Below are 23,524 nucleotides of genomic sequence, written 5' to 3'. Positions count from 1 at the left end.
CCTCGGCGTGCCCTTCAGAAATGGAATTATCCTGATATAACATTCTCCTTCCCCAAGAGAGGATAGGCAAAGGTTGGCTTGGCCCAGAAAGCAAACCAATGTAGGAAAAGACTCTCGGAGCACATGCTGAATTCTAATGCAGACTAACATTGAACACACATTTCTGTGTTTTCTCACTAGCACCATATGCAACATTAAAACCACATTAAGGCAGCAGGGTCTCCTGCATCAACTGTGTTAGTTCGTTCCACTTTCCACCTGAAGTGTGGAGGCCCCATGTGGAGATTCAGCTGGTGCTCGTGCATTTGGTCCTCACCTGTGCTCTGCTTTTGATAGACCTTAAGTCAAGGAGTGTGTGGCCAGGGATGAGTTGGGAGGGTCGAGGGGCTGGGATTTCCCTGAAGGAAGAGCTCTCCTCTGCCTCTTTTGGCCAGCTAACTTCTCATTTTGTGGTGTCCAGAGGGTTCAGCCCAAGATGGTGATGGAGTACTGGACAGGGTGGTTTGACTCGTGGGGAGGCCCACACAACATCCTGGATTCTTCTGGTGAGTGCTTTACGGTACCTATATCCACCATGTGTATTGACCTACAAAGTAAAAATCAGTTCCAAATAACCTGCTAATTGATGTAAATAAGCTGTAGGGTGCAAGGCTCCTGGGATTATCTGCATGTAATAGTCAGATCTTGATAGTCCAGAGTCATTTGTCTTGACATTTAAAGAGAATGGTAGGACTTTTAACAGTACTTTATCATGTTTATGTATTAGATAAATAACGTGTGCCTATTGCAAGCATCCTGCAAATACAGAAAATGTAGAAAGAAGAAATAAAAATCCCAGAGCCCAGAGAAAACACATGCAGTTGACTGTTGAACAATGTGCAGGTTAAGGGTGCTGACCCCCTGCACAGTTGAAATCTGGGTATAACTTTTGACTCACCCCAAATATAACTAATAGCCTGCTATTGACCAAAAACCTACTGATACCATGAACAATTGATTAACACATATTTTGTACATGGTATGTATCATATACTGTATTATTACAACAAAGCAAGCTAGAGGGAACACAATGCTATTAAGAAAATCATATGGAAGAGAGAATACAGCACTGCACTATAAAAAAAGTGTACATAAGTGGAGCTGCACAGCTCAAACCCATGTTGTTCAAGGGTCAGCTGTAGAGTGTGCTAGCAGTTTGCTATCTCTGTCTGCAGCCGTGTACACACACACAGATAGAGATATGGACACATACAGTCACATCTGCTCTGTGTTACCTGCTTGTGCCAGTGACTGACACAAATGGAGGGCCTTCCACACTATTAGAGAGTCCATCACTGTTTTAAAGGATGAAAAGAACCCTGTGGTGTTGGTGATTAAAACACGATTTATTTAGCCATTCTCTTATTGATGAACACTTAGGTTGCTTCCAGTGGTTTTCGTTTTTTTAAATTTATTTTTAATTAATTTATTTTTTTTTAGAGATCAGGGAAAGAGAGAGAGAGGGAGAGTGAGAGAATCTTAAGCAGGTTCCAATGCTCTGCGCAGGGCCCCTGATGAAGGACTTGATCTCATGACCCCAGGAGCATGACCTCAGCCAAATTCAAGAGTTGGATGCTCAACTCCTGAGCTCAACGCCTAAGTCACCCAGGCACCCCCCAGTGGTTTTTGTTAATTGAACACCATTGCAGCGAACATTCTTGAACATCCAGTTTTGCATACCTGGCATATTATTTTTCCTAGCTTAAGTTCCTAGCAATAGAATTGCTACATGAATGAAGTTTCAGTATACATTTCGGTATACATGTACTCTGGCAAGATGTTAGCAATTCTTACTATTATTAAGCAAGAATACTTATTTCCCACAGATTCATCAATACTGAGTTTTAAAAAAAAATTAATATTTTCCAATATGATTGCCAATACGTGTGTGTGTGTGTGTGTGTGTGTGTGTATAAAAGTACTTGATATTTCTCCTTTGATGTTGTTTTCACACTTATTTTCTCATAGAGGTGGGATTGGGGAGGTGATCAGAATTAAACATCTCCAATTATGAGTCCAGTCTTTTGCATCTTTCCAAGTGTGAGTAATGGTTGAGAAGGGTGGAGGTAGCCCAAGCAGCACACTGTTCTGATCGTAGTCATCAGGGACATGGTGGAACCAACAGCTGGAAGGCTGCAGCTCGGGGGCTGTGGTGCTGGCCCATTTCTCTTCATGCCCTTCATGTTCTGTGATTGCAGTTCTAGTGGAAGCTGAAGGGCAGAGCTATGGAGTTGAATTTGATGGGGTTGGGGGATCAGAAAAGCTGAGAGGCTTGTCCCAATCTCTGACTTGCTCTGCACATCCCTTCTCTCCCCTCCTGCTGCAGAGGTTTTAAAAACAGTGTCTGCCATTCTCGATGCTGGCTCCTCCATCAACCTCTACATGTTCCATGGAGGCACAAACTTTGGCTTCATAAATGGAGCCATGCATTTTCATGACTATAAGTCTGATGTCACCAGCTATGGTAAGTAATTCCCAACACTGGCCTTCCCTGGAACATGCCACATTTGCATGTCTGGGGCTTTTTATGGAGAATCATTTAGGGGCAGCATCTGGCACCTTTAATGCATTCGGCTCTAGAGTGCCTGGGGAAGGGATAGTTTTGTCTGGATTGTCACTTTTAAATTTCTAGAGCAGTAGGAGATGGAAGCCCATGGACATGCCTGTGAGCCTTTGGAAATGAGAGGCACAGGCAGGGTGAAGGCAGATTCTTCAATGAGGGCAGCCTCTTTAGGCCCTTGAGATGTGTGACCTCTGATTCCCTTTAGGTTGAGAGTCCACAGAAGGTAGGCAAGATGCAGGAAATTGAGGGTCATGCTATGGCCATGGCACTTTTGGTGTCACTTTATAGTATTTAGTATTTATTGTATTCTGACTGATGGCTCACACCAAAAGTGTTTTGCCTCCCAGATTACTGAGAAAAAGACCCTGCCTCTATACTCCAGCTTCTCCTTTCTCTTTTTTTCTGCTGTGGACGCTGTCCTGTGATACAGGTGACAAGTGACAGTGTCCTGGTGTCTTGCAGACTACGATGCTGTGCTGACAGAGGCGGGGGATTACACAGCTAAATACTTCAAGCTCCGAAGTTTCTTTGGCTCCATCTCAGGTACCTGGCAGTCAGCAGACTTGAGCACCAATTTGGGCCCTTACTTGTGCTCTGAGACCCCTAAAGAGTTACTTCTTCACTATCCCACCTAAACCCCAGTTGACCTATGTGCAAGAATGTCCCTAGACAAGGACAGGCAAGTTTGAGAAACTGTTTTCATCATAGTTTGTGTGCTTGCAGCTTCATCTTTTCTCTGGGCGGTAAGACTCCTGAGGGTATGAGAAAGTCCCCTGCACCCCCGCCCCCACATTACCTTCCCAGTGGGAATCAGGCAGTCTAAGACTGTTTACATCTTGGCTCCAGAATAAAGGATCACACTGGGCTGTGGACAAGAGCCAGTGGCTAGGGAGGCTGGAGGAGGCAATGACTTTTTGGGATGGCCCTCTTGTCTGTGTTGCAGGTGTTCCTCTCCCTCCCCAGCCTGACCTTCTTCCCAAGATTGCCTATGAGCCCTTGAGCCTGAATTTTTACCTGTCACTGTGGGACGCCCTGCAGTACATGGAGGAGGTGAGTGCGGCAGGGTAGAGAAGCCAGGGCAGTTGCTAAGTGGGCAAGCAGGGCTGTGGAGGGGTAAAAAATGCTTGATAGCTTTGAGGTCTGTTTTATGACGTTAGAGCTCAGAGTTAAGAGAACAGACTTTTGCTAGGGTATGAAGTGGGAAGGAACAAAAAGAACTTGAAGAAAAACTGGGTAACACAGTAGGAAGTCTTTTTCTCCAGCCTGGGTGGACAGAGAGGAGGTGAGGAGGCCTGTGAGTGGGCTCTATCCCTCTCTGAGAATAGGGTGCACCCTGGAGCTGACTCAGGGGGGTGCTGTGATGCAGAAATGGTGGCGGTTTGAAAGGCCACAGGTCTGATACATTGCTGGGCTTCATTCCATTGCCTTCACACACACACCCATGACCCTGGATAGCCATGGGTTAATGTGATAAGTCAAAATCAGAACTTTGGAGGTTGGAGAACCAGTTGGCAGGACTGGCTCCCCATGTTTGTGTAATGAGAAGTCAAACTAGTAGAAAAGGCTAGAGGGCCCCTTGCCCCACCGCCAGCCCCAGGTAGGATCTGTCTGCTACTCCACACTCCCCGAGAAGACTCAGGATGAAATTTGTGCCTCTTTTCTCCTCTGCCTAGTCTGCATTTTTCCCGACTCTTCTCTCTACAGCCAGTCAATTCTGAAAAACCAGTCAATATGGAGAACCTGCCAATAAACAATGGAAATGGACAGTCATTTGGGTACACTCTGTATGAGACTACCATTGCTTCATCAGGTGTCCTTAGTGGTCTTGTGCGTGACCGGGGACAGGTAGGAATGTCTTCTCTTAATTCCTGTGACCTTGTAGTCATCCAGCCCTACCATATACATCTGACTCTCTCTCCTGAGTCCTCATGTATCTGCCTGGTACCAGTGTGTAGAAATGGCCCATCATTGTCTTTTTCAACTACAATCATGGGCTAATGCCCATTTTTCCTCCTATGCCTGGCTAACACCCATATTCACCACACACACATAATATTACCCCTTTCTTTGCTTAGCAGAAATTCCTCTTATGCCACTCTCCTGTGGACCCATGGATGCTTTCTGTCTGTTCCTTTGGCAGGTATTTGTGAACACAGTGTCTATAGGATTCTTGGACTATGAAAAGAAGAAGATCGTTATTCCCTTGATCCAGGTTTGTTATTCTGGGGAGCTGGGTAATGGCTAGCACCAGCTGCTTCCTGAATAGGTTTGGTGGGAGTCAAAGAGGAAGACCTAGAAGATGGGAGCCTTCTTAATCACAGAGCTGCTGATGGAAGAAGGGAAGAGCATTGGTATCTGATCAGTGGGTACTTTTTCACCCCCATCCTCAGAGTTCAGGGAATAATTGGGGTTCCACAAAGAAATCTTATGGCTGGGTAATCAGGCAGTCATCATCAACCACTATGTTCCTGGCAGGGTTACACCAGGCTGAGGATCTTGGTGGAGAATCGTGGGCGAGTCAACTACGGGGATAATATTGATGACCAGCGCAAAGGTGGGTCATAGCATGTGCTAAGAGAAGAGCTTCTAGTGCTTAGCAGTGCCTGGCTATATTTTCTTCATACCAGCATGCCAGCAGTTCATGGAGGCTGACTCTCATGAGGTAGAGTCATTGTAGCCCATTGTAGCCCATTGGAGGGAGCCCATTGTGGAAACCCATTGAAGGCAGGTGGGTCATGGAGGCCCATTGGAAGGAAGAGGTTTGTAGAGGCCTATTGGAGACAGGTGGGTTGCAGAGGGCCATTGGAGGGAGCTGAGTCATGGAGGCCCACTGGAGGGAGGTGGATGTGGGCCTGAAAGTCCCACCTGGGTTCTGACCTCTTTCCTATGCATGTTGTCCACATGTCCATGGTGAACACACAGGAAACACTGAGCCAGCCTTTCCACATCTCTCTGGGCTGCAGTCTGCTTTATCAGGGGATAATCTGCTTGGGGTGGGGTGGGGGTGGTGAGACTTAAGGAAGGGGATCCCCAGAAATCGAAAAATGGCACAGGACCCTTGCCTTCTTGGATCTTCACACTCAATTTCTTTTCTTGATCCACCTTGGAAATCCATTGATGATCTCATTTGTGGTGGGGAGGAGGAGTTAGTACATACAGTAAACAAATGCTCTTGATGGTATGCTCCCCTAGGAATATTTTACCAATTCATGTTATTTTTCCTGGGTTATGTGTTTGTTTGTTTGTTTTTTGAAAGAGGCTGAGAGAGGTGGGGGAGGGGCAGAGGGAGAGAGAGAATCCCAAGCAGGCTCCATGCCTGGCATGGAACCTGACGTGGGCTTGATCTCATGACTGTCAGATCATGACCTGAGCCGAAATCAAGAGTCAGATTCTCAGCAAACTGAGCCACCCAGATGCCTCTATTCTTCCTGGTATTCTAAACCTTCTATGCTTAAATGTGCCTCTTCCTTTTCATCTGTCAAAATGTGGGTGGTTTCATGTAAGTTGTGACATAAGAATTCAGACAAATAAATCCTACTACTGTAAGGGACACTGGTGACCTCCCAACTCTCATGGGTGTTTGCCTTTGTAATGAGGAAGTTTGTGCATCCCTTCCCTGCCTGCCAGGGAAGCACTGTGGCCCAGCCATTGGGGGCTTCTTGGGTCCTGGGGATTGGCCCTCTCTGGATAGGCCTCTGGATAGGACAATGCTTCTAGCATTGTCCAGGCTTACCTTCCTTTTCCCCTAAGCAATCCCCCCGGTGTTACTCTCTGGATCTCAGCTTCTTCCTCCAAGGAGCTCCATCTCCAGGCCCATCTTCACTTCCTTTGCTCTCCTGGGGGCAGGAAGGGATTGCCAGCATGACCCTGTTCCCAGTCTTTGCCTCCCAGGTCCCTGATTAAGATGTGCCTTGGACTCTCACTGTGGAGTTCTTACCCCTGGAGCAGTTCAGTGTTTTTAAGTCATAGACCTACCCCCACATACACCTGTACCTGCAATTTAAGAGTCCACAGGCTCCATGGAACCTGTTTACAGTCCCTAGCCTATTCACAATCCCTCTTCAGAAACTCAGCAGCTCCATGATTATGAGGACCTTGGAAGCTGCTCCAGGACCAACATCAATGGCGTCTCCCCCCAGGCACTAGTTAATCACTATGCAAAAGTGTGCATGGGCCCTCAGACTCAGATGCCCAAATCATATTGCCATCTGTTCACAATTCAAATACTTAAACAATATATCCTTAATCCTAGGCCATATAGAAGATTTCTGGCTGAGTTATTAGGTCTGTTTAGTTTGGGACACCACTGAATCTGACCTTGAAGCTAAGTTAGAACTGTTGTGACCTCTTGATCATTTGCCCACTGGGCTTCATTTTATTGTGTTGGAATTCTCATACCCAAAAGAGAGTTTCCCCTTCAGAGAGAGACCAGAGACTGTTCTCACCCTATGACATTCTCAGCTCTGTCATTGCCCTTAGATGTACTCTTCCATGCAAGTCCCAGAGAAGGCCTGGCAAATATTGCTATTACTCACTCTTCTCTCCTTTGGGATTTCTAGAGGAGGTTTTATACCACACGAAGAGCTCTGTAGTATATACTGTAGGGAGTATATACTTCTGGAGGAATTTTCACTTGAACTTTCCAGAAACTCTCCATGTATGTGCTGGGCCTTAGCTGGGTCAGCTGTGCCCCTTCCTTTGGCCTTATTCATGTTTCCTTGTCTTCTTCCAACAGGCTTAATTGGAAATATCTATCTGAATGATTCTCCCTTGAAAAAATTCAGAATCTACAGCTTGGATATGAAAAAGAGCTTCTTTCAGAGGTGAGTCCTGACCCCATGAAGTGTGTGTACCCATGGATAACATGTAATAAGAGCCAGGAAGGTCCTGCTCTGGCCTAGCTCCTCCCAATCACGTGTAAACAGACCCAGAGCCCAGAGCAGCTTGCTCAGGGTAGGGGCAGTACCAACGCTAAAGACTGGGGGAATTTCCATGATACGCTGGTTAACACGTGGTGAAAATTTGGGATGCCTTTGTGATTGAGTGTGGGATAGGGTCCAGATCTGAGAATGTGCCCTTCTTCTTTCTTGTCTTCTGTTCATAGGTTCAGCGTCGACAAATGGAGCCCTATCCCTGCAGTACCTACGTTCCCTGCTTTCTTTTTGGGTGTCTTGTCAATTTCCCTTTCCCCTTTTGACACCTTCATGAAGCTGGAGGTTTGTAGTCCCCTTACTGCCTGGGTTCTCCAGTCTTCCCTCCAAGGGCTCTGAGCCCAAGCCCCTGTACTTGTCCTTGCTGGAGCCTTCTATATCACCTGCACCCAGAGAGTCTCTGTCTTTGTGTTGCCCTCTCTGAAGGGTCTCTGGGGCCTCCCTGGAGAGGGGGAGTGGACTCAAAGCAGAAGAACCACCTGGTGATACTTCTTAGGGTCCAGGTCTGAGCTTGGGTGCCTTGCTGGGGAGGCTTAGAGCTAGTGGACACAGGAAATAGAATACCCCATGTGTTAACCTCATGACTGTTAAAATATCCATTCATACTGATATCTTGGAAGCTGAGAGAAGAATGCAAGGCATGTGTCCGTCTCTGTCTTCTCATGTGACTTTATATTCAGTGCCTTTCATGGTAAACTAACCCCTTTCCCACTCTGCTTAAAGGGCTGGGAGAAGGGGGTTGTATTCATCAATGGCCAAAACCTTGGACGCTACTGGAACATCGGACCCCAGGAGACCCTCTACCTCCCAGGTGCCTGGTTGGATCAAGGCATCAACCAGGTGGGAACACTTGCAAGTCCTTCCCTTGTCCCAGCCCTCCCCAGTATCACAGTGTTTCCCTGGGGGCTGCGGGTGACAGTCTATTAAGGTTGGTTAGGGCAGGAGAGGGGGTGCAGAAGGTTTAGCCAGCTCCTTCTGTATTCCTCCTTGGTGCTGATGAGTTGTGGGTCCCCATTCCTTCCAGCCTGCTTCTCAATCCCTTCCCCTAAGGCACCCTCATCTGGCTCCAAGACAAACCTCGGCTACTGTCATACACCAGCCCTTCTCTCTCCCAGGTCATTGTTTTCGAGGAGAAGATGGCAGGCCCTGTGATACAGTTCACTGAAACACCCCACCTAGGCAGGAACCAGTACCTTGATTGAACAGCACCGCTCCTGCGCCCCCTGGAAGCAGGAGAGCACCACTGTCCTCCCAGCTGAGCAAGGCCTGGTGCTCTGCTCCCTGACACTCTCCCATGTGGGAGAGTTTCCTTAAGTAACATTCTCAGGCAGCCATGGGGGCTACAGCTCTGCCCCCTACTTTAATTCAAAGCCCTAAACTTGGAAGAACTGAAGAAGAGAAGTGGAATAGGAGGGAGGGACCCTCTTCTTACCTAAGTGGCTTCTTGACTGGGCTTTGTTGATGGCACCTTTCTACTTTCCTGCTCTTTGGGAGAGGACAGAGGGATGTCTCTCTGGGGGGTGGGAATGTCTCATCATATCTCCACGTGATGAGGTTTGCTTCTATGATGTTCTCACCTGCACTCAGCATGGCCCTCATGGCCCCTTTTCATTTCTGAAATAGAAGGTTTGTCACCATTTGTAGAGGATGGGGAAGGGGGTGGATGTCTCACCTCTCTCTGGGATTCTGGAAGAAGCTCCATTTGAGAGACACACACATCTTCTTCTTTTCCTTTCCACTTTAACTGCATCTGACAGGATGACAAGCCAAGCTTAGGAGAAACAGAAATACTCAGCCTGAATTAGACAATATTTCTGGTTTTACTTGATGAGAAGGAACATCAGCTGAGGAGGGAATGCAGGCCCTAGAAGAAACCACACCCCAATATGAGGGCCCAGCTCCAGTGGCTTGGGCAGGGAGCCTCCCTGCTATGTTGGTGTAACCACGGGGCCTGCAAGCCTAGACCAGACCTTGCTTCCGGCTCAGTCTCTCCTTCAATCCTTGTAACTAAGCAGGAGGGAGGAGAGCCAGTCTTCCTTTGCAACTGTCTGTCCAAATTTGAGGTGCTTGTTCTAGGGATCAAGTCCACTGGTTTGGCTTAGGTTCACTGTCCTGAATTGCAATAAAGCAAGAGTTGAATCAAACCCTTTTTAGTGATATTTCTGATCCCATCTGTGCCCCTGTTTACCACAGGCAAAAGCATTGTGGTGTCAGGCACCCATTTAGTCTATCTGGCACTGAGAATCTAGACCCTGACTTTACCTAGTTAGTGGATGATCTATCCCCTGGCTCCTTACCACCTCCCTCCTGACCTTCATTCTGCCTGACATGTCATTGTGGATTGGTAGTGCCATTGGAGAGGAGAAGTCAAGTACAGATTCACTCTGGTGCTGGTGGGCAGTTGCAAGAATCTGCTAGATAGCCAAGAACTCGACATGTGAGTTAGCTACAGAGGGTGAGTTTTCCTCACGAATAACATCTGGATTGTACTGCCAGAAACTAATTATTGCCAGTAATAATCAAACGTAAATAGCCAATACCTCTCCAAGACGATGCCTATGCCAGGAATCCATAAAGGCCTGTGGGGAATAGCAGGCCATGGGGCTCCCAGCCACCCCATTGCTTACATCTTGGGCTTGGCTAAGGAAAGGACTCTGCAGTAGGGCATTTGTGGTGTGTAGCCACTGGGCCCAAGAGCTGAGCCTGGGTCAAGGACATACAGTAACAAGGGGCTGGGCCCAAGGGTCCTACTATCTGGGGATGGCCAACACTGGGAGCAGTGTCACTGTACCTTACTTTATACCTGACCGTGTTCTTACAAAGGTGTGTGTAAAAGTTGGCTTTGTTGGAAGATGTGATAGGGAACTGGTATTTAAATGAATCTTACAGCAAATCCTTTTATAAAGTGAAGAATCCCCTTGAATTGGTTTTATCAAAATCTGCTCAGGGATGCATTGGTCCTCTTGCCCCAACTTACTGTTCTTGACCTTCTTATCTGCCAGCTAACCCTGCAGCTTCTGTCAAAGCCCTTTGGCAGAGCTCATCCTACAGAGTTTATTCATGTTTGTCCAGACCTTCCCTACTGGATGGCTTCATCACAGAATCTTTAGAAGACTCTTCATCACCCCCACATCTCTAGACCTGCTCCTTGGGCCTCTTCTTCCCTCTGTCCACACTCACTGTGGGTGCATCACTAACCAGGGTTTGTAAACAGCCTGGAAATTCATGCTCTCCAATGTTTATCTCCATCTGAGCTCCAGATCTACTGGCTGTACACTCACCTTTGCTCCTGCATGTGATGACAAAGTCCGATTACTCCCCCATGATCCCTGCTGCACTCTGTCCCATAGCAGGAAATGGTTATTCTGTGTCTCAGATTGGTTTTAGCTTCTCCATTTTATGGAGAAGTGCACAACCACTCCACCACTTCATTCTCCTGGCTGTATCTCAGGCATATCCAGAACCTGATCACTTCTCTCTGTCCCAAGGCTTGCTCTTCTGACTCACCATCATCTCCTGCCTGGATCATGGCAGGAGCCACCTCCGCTAGCCTGCCCTGCCCTCTGTTTATGGTCAGCACAGAAAGGGGAGTGATTTCTTTATAGGCCAGTTTGGCCCTTTGCTCCAAACCCTCCAACGGCTCCACTTCCCTTTTTACTTGCAGAAGCCAAAAGCTTTGCCCGGTTCCCAGGGCCAGTATATTCTGTGCACCCCACCAACTGCATCCATTTTACTTCCCACCCAACCCCTCCTGTCTTGCCAGTCAGTTGTAGGCACACTGGCCTTTTTGCTGATCTTTAAACATGCTAAGTACTCTCTGCCTGGAAGTGAGTTCCCGTTTCTGGAATGGTCTGATCCAGGTAACTGTGTATCTGTACTCTACTGCTCTGCTGGGTCCTCTCATCAGGGAGGCCTTCCTGACCACCCTAGAGAGGGGATCAACTCCTCCTCAGCTACACTCTGACACCCCTATCTGGCCTCATACTTCTCGTTAGACCAGATCACATCTAAAATACCGTATATGCCTGGTGTTCATCTGTCTTGTCCCTAAGGAGGGAAGCTCCATGAAGACAAGTGCTCTGTGCTAGTTCCTAGAATAATGCCTGCTCATAGTAGGCACCTGCCAAGTAAATACTTGTTGGATGGTTAAAGCAGTAAATGAGAATAAAGTAAGGCAGGGCTGCAGAGGATTAGGGCTATTAAAAACCATGTTTGACTTTTAATTTTGGAAACAAATTAAATACAGTTAAATTAAAACAGACCAGATGGTGCAGCTGCACAGGCTCCACCCTCACCCCAGGCTCTGTTCTGGTGGCTCCTAGACACCGGCCTCACTCTTGTGGTGGGGAGCAGGAACACACTGGGTTTGAGAAACAAATTGTAGTCATGGACCCAACTCTGATAACAAACTCATTCCCAACAAGGATGAAAGCTGCAGTCCACCAGGGTTATAATTATAAATAAATACACATGCGGCTAAGAGAGGCTATTAGGTGAAATCAACAGAAATAGCATCTGCCAAAAAAAAAAAAAAAAAAAAACAAAAATAAAAACAGAATATCCCATTTTGTTGTTCATTATCAATTTCCTGAAAAATAAGCCCTGGGTTTTTGGCTAAGAAGGTGGCCTAAGACCAGCCAGGCTGACCTGAGCATTCAGGGCTGGTTTCAGTGAGTGAGGCAGTGCTGTGCCTGGGCATGAATTCACTCATTTGGTGGGTGCCCTGTGCACACCTCCTCCCTCCCCTCCCATGACACCCCACTTGATTCTGAGGGGTTGATTTCCAGAGCCACCATAGAAAGTGTAAGAGGCTGGGAATATCCTGCAAGGTGGCTCAGGGTTCTCAGGGATATGATCCCATCGGATGGTTTCACGAATGCTGTGGGAAGTTAAATCCATTTCAAAATAGGCAGCCAATGCTATTTTTTGAATGTTAGGTTGCTGGACTGAATCCTACCCACCCACCCAGGAGTGGGTTCTTAGCGGTCCTCAGACTGGTCCTGTGAGTTTAAATGGAGTGGGGGCTGTTAGCGTTAAAAAATAAACACCTCTTCAGTAGGCTCAGGCCTTTCCTTTTCCTCCAGTTGGGAGGAAAATTGTGCTTCCAACTTTCAGGAGCATGAGTGATAGCCAGCAGAGGGCTGTCCCTGTCAGTAGCCTCCAGGTACAGGGAAGTAACACATGCACACTGTTCTTCCTCAGGGGTGGGGGTGGGGGGAGAGGGAACAAGCAGCAGGCTTGTTCTCATGCTCCCAACTCAGGGAGAAGGGAGAGTTTTGTTCCCATTTTGTGTTTACAATAGAATGATTTCCAAAGTAATGTGTGCTCAGGTCTCCTTTCCCCTCAGGATCCAAATGATCTCTGCCCCTTTTCCACAAGTCCCTCTGCTAACCCAAAGCCCCTTCCTCCCTTAAACAGGGGCAGGAAGGAGTACTGGATGGCCCCTGCCTCCCGCCTCTTTCTGCCTTGCCCACCCCTGGCTCACTTCAGCCCCTGAGGTCTGTGGTTCTCAAGAGCTCCAGAAAGAGGGCTCCTGCCCTCCCCAGTCCCAGCCCAAGCAAGAGGCCGTGGAGCCCAGTGGGCAGTGGGGAGACAGTGTCTAGACAGGGGCCCGCATGATCTTAGTCCAGGTCAGTCCATGACCTGTGCTGGCTCGAGGGCCCACCTTCCCTGTGCTGGAAGGAGCAGGCTTGAGGGATGTGGGCCCGGAGTAAGGGACTCCACTCCCACCACAAGCCTGAGGTATGGGGGAGCCTGATGGCAGGCCCAGGCTCCCCTCATGCAGGGTGGTTGCCTGTTGGGATCAAAGACAGCCTTATGCTCTGGAAATAGGAACCAGAGGAAAGCCACAGAGGTATGTCTACTTGAGAGCAGCTCTCCAAGGACAGGGCGGGGCAGTGTTCCTGATGCCTGGGCAGGGGGCTGTTCTCTGGTCTTCAGAATTCCCTGGCCAGGTGGCCTGTGCAGTCATGCTGGGCCCCAGGAGCAGGGAGCCGGGCAAGGCCACACTGCACTTGACAGCTGGGGTCTTTTCACCTCTCTCCCAGCCTGGCATCACTCCAGGGCTTAGGTGCCCACTGCATCTGCTCCGTCAGGCCCTGTCAGTGCAGGAAGCTCTGGGGAGGCATGCTGGGGCACCGGTTCGCTGGTTGGCGTGACTTGGCTAGCAGCTGGGCCCCTGGTCATACTGGATGGAAGATAACAACAGGTCTGGGATTTCTGTGCTTTGATTCTCCGTCCTTTGTCCCGGCATCAGGCTGGGCTCTCTCTGAAGCCCCCAGTATAGAAAGGAGAGTGATGGTGATTCCTTAGGAGTTTGCCTCGGAGGGACCATCAGCCATGGGGAGAGGATGGAAGGCCAGGAACAGGGTTTGAGAAGGAGGCTCCTGTGAAGGGGAGAAGAATATGGGTGAGGCGTTTAAGCAGGGAGGCAGGTGAGGGGCAGCCAGTCTGGCCAAACTGCTCAATCATGAGCCCCCATCAGGGTTCACCCAGGAGCTCCACAGAGCCCAACCCCTAGGGTCCTCTGTGAATCCCTTATTGAGAGGCAGGTGGGGGCAGGTCCTTCCATTGACCAGGTGAGGAGGTAGGTGATGGGGCTCTGTACAGATGCATTTTCAGTGGCACTGTTCAAGCTGATATTTTGGTTCAAGGCACAAAACAGGCAGACTGACACCCCATGGTCTCCTGTGGGCAGAGTAGCTGCCAACATGATATAGAAGTTGAAGCTTAACTCTGAGGCCAGAGGACAGATGTGTATCCCACCGTCTGAGCTCCCACCTCTGGGATGATATTATAGAAAAGCCCATAAATTTCCTGACTTGGACAAACAGCTGGCACAATTCACTTCATTTAGCTTTTCTGAACACCCTTTCTTTACCTCTAAAATGTAGATAGATCCTGTGGCCTACTTCAATAGAAAGTTTTAAAGAATTAAATAAAAGTAGCAACACTTACATAACACTCATTATGTACCAAAGATTGTTCTTGGTGCCCCTAACAACCCATTTTACAGGTCAATAAACTGGGGCCTAGAGAAAGAAAGTAAGGTCAAAGGATGAAAAGTGGTAGGCCTGGAGCCTGAACTAGGCTCTGGGGTCCATGCTTTCATCAATGTGCTACACTGTTGCTATTAAGAGACACCCGGAGATGCTTGATGAGGTGGAAGCAGGAGAGTGAGGGGTCCCTGCCACAGCAGCATGGCTGAAGAGAAACCCACAGGGGAAGACAAAGCCTGGAGAAAGAGTCCACATAGTAATGCCTTGCAATGGGACTGGTGTCATGGCCACAATAACAGCAGTAATGACAGGAAGTTGTCATGAGGCTGTGTCTAGAAGGTGAGACCTTCAAAGGAGTTGGTGGCAGAAGGACCCAGCTGTGCAGGGGAAATTGGCTCCCGTGAACTTCTAGGCAGCACAATGAGAAGGGGACTTCAGCTATGTCTCTTCCACTCTTGAAGTATTTGCCCTGCCCTCCCACAATTAAAAACCAAGAGGAAAAGCCTTGGCAGATTTGTTCCACATCCACACTTGGGGTGCCCCTGCCCAGTGTGTTGTCTACCCTTGTCACTGCCATACCTGTAGCCTGGGGCTCAGATCTCCACAGTGGGGTCAGTGAAGCCTTTTTTCCCCTCGTTCACCAGCACCGGCTTCTCTGTCCGTGTGTGCCAGACCAGGATCTGTGTGTCCAGAGACACAAAACAACATGGAGCAGGTCCCCCCCTAACCTCACCTTACCCCCTCCCAGGTCCCTCCCACACTCTACAAGTACTTCTGCTGCCCCTCCGTTCTGTCCTTGTTCTTTATTTCTACCTGCTTCCTGATTCTTGCTGTTTGTACATATAATGCATTCAAAATATCTGTTGGAAATACAAAGTGTGCAGCTACAGAAAATAGACAAGTCCCAAGATTTCCTCTTACTTCTCATCTTCCCCTGTGTTTTTTGATGGGTCTCTCTAGAGAGGGAGACATTTCTTCAAGAGACTTCGGCTCAGCCAAGTGTATAGTCCTGGCCCTCACTGGAGCAGTCCAAACTAGAAGCAGTGTGTATGTGTGTGCGTGTGCACACACGTGCATGCAGTCATGTGTGTGCATGCACCTTGGCATGAACACGTTCATGCATATGTGTTCACACATGTCTGGAGCCTAGCTGTTTTGAGGTTTGGGAGGGGATGCAACCCTTGGTCTTCCTTACTGACTGCCACCCTCTCCATTTCTGTGCTTGATATTAGCGTGATGGCCTGACTGGGTATAAGCTACCTTCTTGGGAGGGTGTTCTAGGAAGGCATGGCTCTAGGCTGGTCCTTTGCAGTGCAGTTTTGAGGTCTTTATTTCCTTCCCTCTGACCTGTCGGGAGTGTTTGGATGGGCTGGGAAAAGCTTGCGTTATACCTGCCAGTTCTGCTGAGGGTTTACCTTGGTGCAGTTGGCTGCCTTGGGCTCCAGGTCATTGAGGGTAACAAGTTCTCGGAGGAGGCTGCTTTCCTGGTAGCCTCCCTTCACACCACGCAGCTTGAAGTAGGCCTGGCTACGCTGTAGAATGAGCCTCAGGTTGACTGCAAATCCAGCCATGTCTATTGCAAATGGTCGGTGCGGGTCAAACACTGTCTTCCAGCCGACCACCTTCCCAGCCCCGTTGACCCGTGGGGCCTCGTACCGAAGGCCACCAACGAAGGCAACGGGCCACACAGACACCCTCCTGGTGCTGCGCATCTACAAGAGGGAATCCAGAGTCAGGACACATGGGACTGCTGATAGGGAGTGGTGCCTGTCCCCAGAGAAGGGGAAATCAATTAACTCTACACACACAGGCCATCTGAAGCCATACCAGGGGATCCGGCCCAGCCCCATCTCCAGATGCATCCTCCATGGTAGGCATCTACAGAGGAACCTGCCTTGCCAAAAGCAAGGCCTGACGCTCACCCCAGCTAAAATGCTTCTTCTCCACAAGACTTGGAGTCTAGCTTTCTCTCCTCCTGCAAAAACCTCTGTCTTCCCAATGTAGAGTCTGAAATGACTCCTTCCCCTGCCCAGACTCCAATGACTCCCAAGTCCCAAAGATAAATTATTGCACATAAAATTATACCACTTGAGGGCATGCCTCTAAGGCCAAGACTTTGTTCTATGAGCTACATCCTCTGCTTTCTTCCCTTGAGGCAGGGGTGACTGCAGAAGTCTGCAATGAGTTTTTTCCATCCCTTCTCGGGTTGCCTGCAGTCTACACTGACACCCCAGCAGGCATTGCTCACCCCACCCCACTGTTTCCCTCTGTGCCCATACCAAAGGGCCCCCACACCAGAGGCCCCTCACCAGCATCCTCCCACCCCTTCCCAGCCTTCTGCCCCGTCCCACACCTCCTCAAAGAGCTCCAGACTGTAGGTGTTGTCGTCGTCAGCGAAGTACACCACACCCGGTTGGCTGGTGTTGCGCGGGAAGGTCTCCCGCAGCCAGCGCAGGGCCAGGTTGCGCTGCATTGTGCCCCGCGGGATGCGCGGGTCACGGGCGTCGCCGCGCAGCTTGTAGTTACGGGGCGTCTCCACGTGCAGATGGGTGTAGTTGAGGCCGGTGTCGCGTAGCAGGCGCGCGGTCAGCGGCGTCCGGCGCGGCGCATCCTCCACCACCAGCCAGTGCAGGTTGGGCACGTGCAGCAGCGTGTTGGCCAAGCGTGTCAGCTCGGCCTTCTGCACCGGGCGGCTGTAGGTGGGCGTCACCACGTGGATGGTGGGCAGCGTGTCGGACCACGGCGGGGGCCGCGTGTACACATACTCGGTGCGCACCACCTCCACGATGTCGCGGTCGGACATGCAGTATTCCCTGGGGTCGGCGCCCTGAGGCACGTCGCGCCGGGGGTCACTACCGTCATCTGTAGGGTTGGGAGACACACGGTGTGTGGCTGGGCCGTGCAGGCCTGGCTCTGGCCTCAGGTAAGGGGCAGGATGTCACCCACCCTGCTAAGACACACCTCCCCACTGCTCCTTCTGCAGGAATGCCATCAGAAACCTGCCTGGGCTCTAGCTTTTACAGGTAACCGAGAAAGCTGCATCCCTGGAATTCTCTCAGGCATTTTCCCAGTTCTGACTCCCGAAATGACACAGAAATAACCTCTTCCTCCTTCTCATATTTGACAGCTCTGTGGCTATTTGAGTGTGGCTGGCCAAATTCCAAGACTGCTTTCTCACTTCCTAAATGTGTTGGGTTTTATATGACAAAGTGTCCTGACGCTTCCCACCCTAGTGCTCTCCCCATCTGGCCAGAGCTGACTGCACTTGCCGCCCCCGCTCCCCCCCCCCCCCACCTCCTTGGGATTGCATAGCAGGGCAGCACTGCCACCCGCAGTGGTGTAAATACCACAATGCCCCAGTGTTAGTGCTTTCCTAGCTGCAGCGCACTGTGGATCTCACAAAGTGTGAGGTTAGCTCAGCCCAATTTTTCATAAACCCTCTACTCAAGTGGGGCCTCTCTCTCCCTTCCTGTTTATGAATCTTGGTGCAGAATTTCATGCTTAACTACCACGTTTTCTTCCAGGGTTATGCCTATAGTTGCCAAGATAATTTTGAATCCTGAACCTGTTGTTTGTGGTTTTAGATGTTCTTAAATTTTGACCTACACAAAAAGACAGAGTGGACACTTGCTTTAGCTTTTCTTCTGCTTGATGTCAAACTCCTGATCTGCACTTTCTAGACACTCATTCAAACATCTGGGAGACTAACTGTACCACTGACCCCAACTGTGCTAGCATCCAGCTAGTGTTTATACATATCTCCCCAAGGACACCATCAGGGGCAGTGGAATTTTGAAGAGGTCTGGCCTCTGGTAAAACACTCACAGGCATGGGGAACCCATTCCTTCCTGAAGGCAACCTGTTTCAGTTGGGGCAGCTCTTATTACCAAGCTTTTTCTTACATCCTGGACATTTTTCTCATTAGTAAGGCTAGCAGTCCTGTCAAGAGGACAAATCAGGGTCATTGGTATTGATTTTACTGAGCCCCTGCTCTCCAAGTCTTTCTGTGTGAAAAACTGTGTGGCCCTCACTGCTCTTACACGATCTCAGCAGGAGGTGGCAATGGTCAGAGGACATACCTAGGAGATGGGAATGGTCAGAGGACATACCTAGGAATCCAAACACTGGGCTCATACCCTGTCCAGTTCTGGCACTAACTATGCCTTTGAGCAGGTTACTTCTCGTGCCTCAATTTTAGCAACTGCAATATGGAGGTAATAATAGCATCTATTTTATTGAGTTACTATGTGGATTAATGAGTCAATATATGTAAAGGACTCAGAACACTGCCAGGCAGTTGTTATCATTTCCTCGTGTTTAAAAGGAGGACAGTTGCCAGCCCTACTTCTGCATAGCTTCCTGTACCTAGAGAAAGGATGCAATAAGCATTTTCATGATTGGGTTGAAGTATGGTTCCAGGGAGGATGCTGGGAATCAGCCATTCTGTCACCTCCCCTACTTCCCATCACTGACATTAGCACATGGAGTGTGTGCAGTTCATGTATTAGATCTGACACTGGGCTCCGGGAGGAGGTACAGATGCACCCAGAAGATGACCAGCTCCAGGCTCTTAGGGTGTTCACACAGGCCAAGGGCACAAGACATGCAGTGGGGAATACCATGCCTCCTGGTGTGTGAATGCAGGTGTAGAAGACTAGCTCAGCCTCTGTTGATCAAAGGTGACTTTTTGGAGGGGTTTTAGGTCAAACTTGGAAAACAGACCAAGGTGGAGGAAAGAGAGATAGGTGATGGGGATTCTGACCAAAATTGATATAAGGGTTAATTCATCCTGCAGTCAGTGAAGTTTTGGAAACTGAATACTGGGAAGGAAGATTTAGAGCCATTTTCCCCCTCTTTCTTCCATTCAAATCACACCAAACAGACTGGTCTGGGCCCTGGGAAAGTTCTCCATGCATTCTGACTGGGCCACAGTGCTGGCTTCAGGGCTTCTGCAACCTTTGAGTCACAAAGGCCTCCTGGTGCCCCTGACATTATTTCATTGCAGCTTTCTTTAAGCCCATCTTGACATACTCTGAGGACACAGAAAGCCAGCTCCCTATCCTCAGGCAGCAGCATCAGTGCTTAGCAAAACATTCTGACACCTCTGACTCTAGAGCTTTGCCAAGAATGGAATTTACATGATATTATGTCACTTGGTGTATTGTAGCTTTAAACCTTCTGGAATGATGTAGTTGTAGGATAACAATTCCAAATGATGAGCATTAAAGAGAGATGTTGGAGGATAAATATCAGGAGAGGCTCTAAGTGCCCAGCATGGGGCAGTGGGAATTCTGCAATCTCCAGCCTGGAAAATATTCCTCATGGAAGCTTCAGGAACTGCTGGGGCTGAGCAGGCCCCACTGTGTAACTGTGAAACAGCCTGGCTTCAGACTATGATTCTTGGCTACTGCTTGCATCCAAATCACCCAGGGTTATGAGCCACACATGGATTTATAGGCCCTAACACAGAGCCATACTCTCTTTCTCTGGGATGGGCCTGGGTACTTGTGTATGTTATCATGTCCCCCATGTAATATGATGTGCATTTCAATAGGAGAATTGCTGCCCTACAGTATTGAGTCTGTACATGCATGGGTTGGGTGGGAAAGAAGAGCATGAGATGAAAGACTGAGGAATGAGGAGGCAGGCCAGATATGGGGCAGATAGAAGCGAGAAGAGTAAAGGGAGCCCAGTGTGAGAAGGAAAGGCAACCTGGTGGGAGGGAAAGCCTTGGACTCGGAGCCAGGAGAAACTGGTTCTAGTCTGTTCATCCACGAGTGCTTTGTGGGACTTTTTCTCTTTCCAGGTCTATTTTCACTAGGTAGGATCAGGGTTGCCCAAGCAGGAAAAGAGAAGCAAATAATATGCTCTCCCTGAATGGTTTTAAAACACAGGCCAAAAACCCTGTCCATCCATCCCTCCCCATTCACAGCTGAAAGCAACCAGTCCTTACATGTCCTGAGACTGGATGCAGAGTTGTGCATATGTGCCTTTGTGTGTTTCTCTGCACGTGTGTCTCTGTGCACGTGTATGTGTATCTGTGCATGCATGCGTGTGTTGGCACTCATCAGATTCTGAAAGGGACCAAGACCCCCCAAAAGGTAAGGTCATTGGCCTTGATCATCCTATGGCTCTTCCCAACTGCCTAGTAAATGAAAATACGAACTCCATCAGCGTCAGCTGTGGTCATTCTTATTCCAGAAGCCTGGCTGGGGCCAGGGCAAGAGGTTGAGGGGCTCACCCTTGTGTGCGGTGAGCAGAGGCGCGATGGTGCTCTGGTGCCACACGGTGACAAGCAGTGTCCAGGGCAGTACGATGAGGACGATCGCAAGGATGTCCCGTCTTTTCGGCATCTCCAAGGCTGGCTGGGCCCACAGCTCCTCGTTACCTGAGTGGCGGCAAGGTCAGGAGAAGGGTGGCCCCAGGGGTGACGGCAGCAGACAGTGGCAAGCACAGGGGAGAAAAGAACAGGAATGGGCTGCTCAGGCCAGGCACAGGGAGAGCAGAGAAGCCGAATGTTGGCTAGCAGGTCTTACCAGTGCTCACAACCCACCCATTGCGGAAGCAGGTTTGCAGAGTCCAGCCAGACCGGAGACTGCAAAGGGGTGGCTGTCCAGGGGCACAATCAGGAACCCTGTGAAGTGGACACCTGCAAGAGAGAGCAGAACAGGATGGCCAGAGACCTGGGGGTGGGGGGAGAGATGCCCAGAAGGGCAGGGCCTGGCTGCAGGGCTCACAGCATTGGCGTTTTCATAGTGGAGCCTGCACTGCCTTCTCCCTGAGGACTGCTTCGGCCAGCCTCTGTCCCCCACAGGCATGGGGACAAGGTGCTGCCCAGTTACATGAGTCAGCAGGGCACAGAGGTTAAGGGCACGGCTTTCAGACACACAAGTCTTGGTTTAAACCCCAACTCTGCCACCAACAAGCCATATGCCCTTTACCAAGTTATGGCAACTGTTTCTGCCTCTATTTTCTCATCTATGAAATAGGGTACTATCACTACCTATGTCACAAGGCTCAGAATCAAATGTTAACCTCACAAAAGCCACAGAATGGTGCCTGGTGTGTATATATATATATATATATATATATATATATATATATATATATACTGAGTGCTCAAGATGCATTGGCTACTCTGGTGTCCACGTTTGTGTCCAGATGGTTTCTTCATAGCCTAGATAAAGGGGTAGGCGTTGGGGTGAGGGCCAACAGGAGATGTTTTGGGGACAGGCCCTGGGAGTACATGCAGCAAGTGCCTTCTCTTTGTCCATGTCAATAGGAAATTCTCATGAATTCTGCATAGCTTGGGTATCAGCAAGGTGAAGAGATGGTCCCTGTGGGGGCTGCCATACCCTGAGGAGACGGAACTCAAAATAGCAGCAACAGGAGCCCTGGGAGAGACACCCCTTCGGTGAATAGGGTAAGCCTGCTTGAATTTCTTCTCAGTTCTGCAGAGGGTCCGTCAGCAGCATCCTTCTCTGGGGCTTGTTGTCTTGTGTGACAAAGAGAGCACACACAGAGCCCTCACAACCACCATGGAAACTGTCAGATCCTATTCTCTGCCTTCCTTGTCCCTTCTCTGCTGAACCCTGTGTAAGATGCAGATGGGATCTGCAAAGGGGGTGGGGAAATGTCAGTCCTGGGAAGTCCATGGCTGGTCCTGGCATGCTCACCACTTCTAGTGTCCAGCACTGTGCAGTGACATCCCTTAGAGAGGCCAGCTGCCCAATCCAGCCCCAGGTAGCACATGCTTTCCATCTCTGGCAGCATCAGGAGCCATGGCTAAGGAGAATTTTGCCCCCCACCTCCCAATCCCAGATTTGGAAACAGTGTGTTTCTCTGTCCTTGTCTAGTCCTCTCTCCAAATAGTTTTGTCACCTTGTGGAGGAACCAGTTATGTCTTCCAGTAAAGAGCACTGTGGTTTCCAGGGTCAGTCAGCATGTTGCAGCCAACCACTTACCACCAGGGGCCTGCTCTGCCTCCACTGTCTCCTCGTAGGCAGGAGGTAAACAGGCTACCCCAACTTCTCAGGGAAATGGAAGATCTACTGAGGTTAAATGTTACTGGCAGGGACAAATGATGTGGACACAGACCAGGGAGAATAATGCTGGGGTACGTGCTGTGTCTCCTACAAACTCCTCTTCCATGGCCCCTCCAGGTGACAGAGCCCAGTGTCCACCCCAGGAAGCCTGTCTGGATCTCATGTACTAAGTATGATGAAATGGAGTGACCTCATGTCACCCTCAGCCCCAACCCAATTTCCCCACTCCAAGGTCACTGACTAGGCTGCAAAGGGCTGAGTCAGGGGCTTGGTTTGGCTGGGCCATCTTAGGCCACATTTGATGGAAGACAAGGGAGCTTCTAAGAGGTCTAGCTGGGAGATTTCCTTTGGGTTCTTAGTGACTCAAAAAGGAGCTTTTCTAAATGTCCTTCATCTTGGGGAGGGTCCTAATTCCAGGATGGAGAAAGTAACAGAGAGGCAAGCTCCATGCCAATTTGTTGCGTGCATATCCAGCCTGCTCATGGTGCAGGTGCCTGCATCTATACCTTTTTTTTAATGGGCAGCCTTTTTATCCCAAGTCTCTTTCCTCTTGCACCTGCTCAACCTCCTACTTGTCTGCTTGGGCTGTCATTAGTAATAACAAGCTGTTATGTAGCACTTGGTGGTGTCCAGAAATGACACTCAATACTTCATGTTCGATCCTCATGGACCACTGGCCATAGGTGCTGTTGTAACCCCATTTCACAAGGAAATCATTGATGCCCAGTGAGGATCAGTGACTTGTCTGAAGTTGCAATCAATAAGGTCATGGTTGACCCAGACATAAGTCCAGGCCCTTTGGCTCTATGCTGTTGGCAGGAGTGTGGGAAGAGAGGTTCCAGGCTCAAGAGCCTAGAATCCAGCTCAGGTGCAGGGTAACCACAGGTCCACACACAGGCCCTGGCCAAGAACTGCTTCACAGCCACACTCCTCCATGAAAGTTGTCTG

General features: G+C 49.4%; 2 protein-coding genes across 4 annotated transcripts in view; one reads left to right on the top strand and one right to left on the bottom strand.

The window, feature by feature from the left end:
• The window catches only part of LOC132661107 (beta-galactosidase-1-like protein 2), a 51,030-nt gene extending 41,353 nt beyond the window's left edge, over window positions 1–9,677 (top strand). For both annotated transcript variants that reach the window (XM_078432967.1, XM_078432968.1), the window contains 11 exons: window positions 461–545; window positions 2,366–2,503; window positions 3,065–3,145; window positions 3,546–3,652; window positions 4,307–4,447; window positions 4,743–4,814; window positions 5,078–5,156; window positions 7,338–7,425; window positions 7,707–7,818; window positions 8,257–8,373; window positions 8,649–9,677. In XM_078432967.1, coding sequence (XP_078289093.1) covers window positions 461–545; window positions 2,366–2,503; window positions 3,065–3,145; window positions 3,546–3,652; window positions 4,307–4,447; window positions 4,743–4,814; window positions 5,078–5,156; window positions 7,338–7,425; window positions 7,707–7,818; window positions 8,257–8,373; window positions 8,649–8,735 — 1,107 coding nt within the window. In that variant the 3' untranslated portion in view covers window positions 8,736–9,677. The remainder of the gene's footprint in view (window positions 1–460; window positions 546–2,365; window positions 2,504–3,064; window positions 3,146–3,545; window positions 3,653–4,306; window positions 4,448–4,742; window positions 4,815–5,077; window positions 5,157–7,337; window positions 7,426–7,706; window positions 7,819–8,256; window positions 8,374–8,648) is intronic.
• A 2,289-nt stretch (window positions 9,678–11,966) lies between these two features.
• B3GAT1 (beta-1,3-glucuronyltransferase 1) overlaps window positions 11,967–23,524 on the bottom strand; it is a 30,374-nt gene continuing 18,816 nt past the window's right edge. The window contains exons 2-7 of one of the 2 annotated variants that reach the window (XM_060605290.2): window positions 21,068–21,180; window positions 20,773–20,919; window positions 16,885–17,393; window positions 15,947–16,243; window positions 15,111–15,211; window positions 11,967–13,919 (exon numbers count right to left, since the gene is read on the bottom strand). In XM_060605290.2, the coding sequence (XP_060461273.1) occupies window positions 15,125–15,211; window positions 15,947–16,243; window positions 16,885–17,393; window positions 20,773–20,884 (1,005 nt within the window). In that variant the 5' untranslated portion in view covers window positions 20,885–20,919; window positions 21,068–21,180 and the 3' untranslated portion in view covers window positions 11,967–13,919; window positions 15,111–15,124. Of the gene's footprint in view, window positions 13,920–15,110; window positions 15,212–15,946; window positions 16,244–16,884; window positions 17,394–20,772; window positions 20,920–21,067; window positions 21,181–23,524 lie in introns of those variants that run through there. The other variant, XM_060605289.2, reaches the window with a different exon arrangement.

This window comes from Panthera onca, chromosome D1 (assembly GCF_046562875.1).
Source record: "Panthera onca isolate mPanOnc1 chromosome D1, mPanOnc1 haplotype 2, whole genome shotgun sequence".
Lineage (NCBI taxonomy): Eukaryota > Metazoa > Chordata > Mammalia > Carnivora > Felidae > Panthera > Panthera onca.
The sequence above is the reverse complement of the archived record's forward strand: the minus strand, read 5'-3'. Positions and strand labels throughout refer to the sequence as shown.